The 3,222-nt window shown below is 29.2% G+C and overlaps 1 protein-coding gene across 1 annotated transcript; it reads right to left on the reverse strand.

Moving 5' to 3' along the window:
- Window positions 1-277: 277 nt before the first annotated feature.
- ENU1_012850 (ATPase, AAA family protein) lies at window positions 278-3,088 on the reverse strand (the record flags this gene model as incomplete). Its single annotated transcript, XM_008856726.1, has 1 exon — window positions 278-3,088. One exon carries the CDS (start codon window positions 3,086-3,088, stop codon window positions 278-280), a length of 2,811 nt encoding a protein of 936 aa, XP_008854948.1.
- Between the last annotated feature and the right edge of the window lie 134 nt (window positions 3,089-3,222).

The raw sequence follows: 3,222 nt of genomic DNA on the forward strand, positions 1-3,222 counted from the left end.
AGCTTTATTAGGAGAAAATTCACACCAATCCGCCTAAACAAAAAACATAAAAAAAGGTGGAGAGAATAGTTCCATTGTTAGTCAATGGCTAAAAAGATTTGATAAATTATATTCATTCAAAAGAAATATAAAAAGTCATGTTTTACCTCAAGTAACTTCATCTTAACATATAATAAATGAATAACACTTCAAAAAAAGATACAACTTCCATAAAAATTTTAAGCAATGAAGAAAGAATGAAATGATTAAAAAATGTTTAGAAAGAAAATGTTTTTAATTATAAGAAATATTTTAGGCTAGTTGATGCTGTAGATGCTCCTTCTCCATAAAGGCTATTCCACCTTCTTAATTCATTCAAAGAACTACTGTCTTTTGAAACAGAGGGATTTATCTTTTTGACTTCCTCTAAGAAGTCTTGAGTATTTAAAGGTCTTAAGACAGGATTCATATCTTTTTTTTGTCCTTTAACTTCTTTAGCCAAATACTCTTTAATTGGTCTCATAGCCACCATTTGTCCTAGTGCAAATAAATCACTTCCACTAAACCCTTCTGTTTGTTGAGCAATAATGGAATAATTCAAATCTTTCTCAACATCTTCTCTTCTTAAGATCTTCTTTAATATTAGTACTCGGTTTGTTTCATTTGGAAGATCAACTAAAATCCTTCTGCTTAACCTTCTTAATACTGCGTCATCTAAATCAAATGGTCTATTTGTTGCTGCCATTACAATTACTCGTTCCATTTCTTTACTTTTAAGTCCATCCCATAATGACATAAATTCATTTTTCATTTTTCTAACTGCTTCATGTTCACTACTTGAACGTTTTCCAAGTAAAGCATCGACTTCATCAACAAAAATAACGCATGGAGATAATTTAGAAGCTAATGTAAATAATGCTTTAACGTATTTCTCAGCTTCTCCAAACCATTTAGATCCAAGAGATGACATAGACACATTAATAAAGTTTGATTTACTTTCAGTTGCAACAGCTTTAGCTAACATAGTCTTTCCTGTTCCTGGTGGTCCAAATAATAATACTCCTTTAGCTCCTTGTGTTAATTTAGAGAAAAATAATTCTGATCGTTTTAATGGTAGTGTAATAGTTTCGTTTAATACTTCTTTTACATCATCTAATGCTCCAATGTCATCAAATGACACATTAATGTCATCTGCTCTAATAACATCTGATAATAGTTTCTTTTCAAATTCATTGTCCGTTTCCATTTCTTCAATGTCAATATTCTTTTTTTCTCTAACAGTGTTTAGTCCATGTGCAATTTGTTCTTTACTTAATTCATTTGCAATTCCAGTAGTTCTTCTTGCTTCTTCAATTGCTATTCCAATAGCTTTTTCTATTTGTTCTGGTGTATAAGTTTCAGTCATTTCTTCTCCTGGGTATTGAAGTAATTTAATTCTTAAAGCAGTTGTTTGTGCAATTATCATTTCTCTATTTTTGGCAATCTTTTCCATTTTAGCATCTTCATTAACTAAAGCTTTCCAAGGACGTTCAAGTTCTCCAGTTGGGGGTGAGAACTTTAATACATTACCAAATAACTTGGAAATATTATTTAAATCTTTTTGTTGATCTTTTGTAGCTTTACTAAAAGGAATAGTTTCAAACCTAAATTCTTTAACACCTAACATACATAACGATTGATCCATTTGAGGTCCTGATTGTGATTTTGATGGGGGAGGAGGAGTGACCATAGTTCCAATAATAATAGCGTTTTTATCAGAATATTGAAATGCCCTTAAATAAGACTTAAAATCACTCATTAATTGTATGTTGTCATTCATAGATGAAATGTTGTTAATTAAAATAATCATTTTTCCTTTCTTATCTTCTGAACTATTTTTTCTTCCATACATATCAATAATTTCATCTAACTTACCAATAACTCTTTGGTCAGTATCTGGTATCTCCTCATTAATATTTCCTAAATATTCAATATCAACAAAACATGCTACTGTTTTATTAAAATAATCAAAGTTAACTGCTGCATGAGAATCTTTAACATATAATACAACTCCTTTTGTCCCTAATTCAATGTCATCTACAAAATCTCTTTGTCTTTTTCCTTTCCCAATAAATTGAACTAATTGACCTGCATAAAATTGTTTTCTTTCTTGAGACTTTGCATCAATAGTCATTCCAAGTGTATCATAATTAATTTCTAACATAGGAACATCATATTCATCAGCCAATGCATGAACAACACGTGATAAATGTTTCATACCTCCTTTAGGAATAGTAAGTAATAACGTACGATACAAACTAGTAATGGACTTAGTAAATTTAATTAATTCAGGATGAACAAATGGTATTTCACAAGTGTATTTTAATGCTTCAATTTCACATGGTCTTAAAAATTTTAATGTGGCTTTATTCATTTCTTTTCTTAAAACTTTTCCTTCAATATCTTGACTAATTCTATTTCTTCCAAACTTCTTGAAAATAGCTTTAAGTACTTCTGTCTGTGATATTTGTTTAATTGGTGTTTTAATTTCAGGGAAAACCATTTTTTGAATTGGTTGTTCTTTGTTAAATACCATAATTCCTTGGTTTGTTTTCATTTCATCAATTAAACACATTTGTGGTTTTTCATCAAAGAATAACGTAAATATATATGTCTTTGAATAATAAAACCCAATTTCATCTTCTTCTTTTAATACCACTTTATCCCCTTTTCTAACTGTTCTTTGATTAATATAAACAAATCCATTAGATGAAGTAATTTCTAATGAAGCTTCTCCTGGATGAATATATGATATACAAATTTCTACACTTACATTCTCTAACACATAATTAAATGAATGTGGTCCAATATACATTTTACTTCCATATAAATCAATACCTGGATATGATGAATCAAACGGCCTCAAAACCCCCCAATGAAGGGCATCTTTTCCTGGTTTTAACGCATCTCCATATGAATTTAACTGAGGAGGATGTTTCATTCCAGTTGTAGGACATTCTTGTTCATATTCGTCTTCGTCTTCATCTTCTTCATCGAATTCTTCGTCTCCTTCTGATTGTTCAGAACTACTAGAAGAAGAGTTACTATCATCAATATTATGGTGAGACATTCTTTTTATGGTAATTTTGTGTTTTTTTTTTAATTTTTTGTTTGTGATGAAGTTTTATAAGAAGTTATAACTCTTTTTATTATTATTTATTAATTAGTATTAAAAAAGAAAAACAAACTTTCAATTAATAAAAA

This window comes from Entamoeba nuttalli (assembly GCF_000257125.1).
Source record: "Entamoeba nuttalli P19 unplaced genomic scaffold asmbl_2176, whole genome shotgun sequence".
Classification (NCBI taxonomy): Eukaryota; Evosea; order Mastigamoebida; family Endamoebidae; genus Entamoeba; species Entamoeba nuttalli.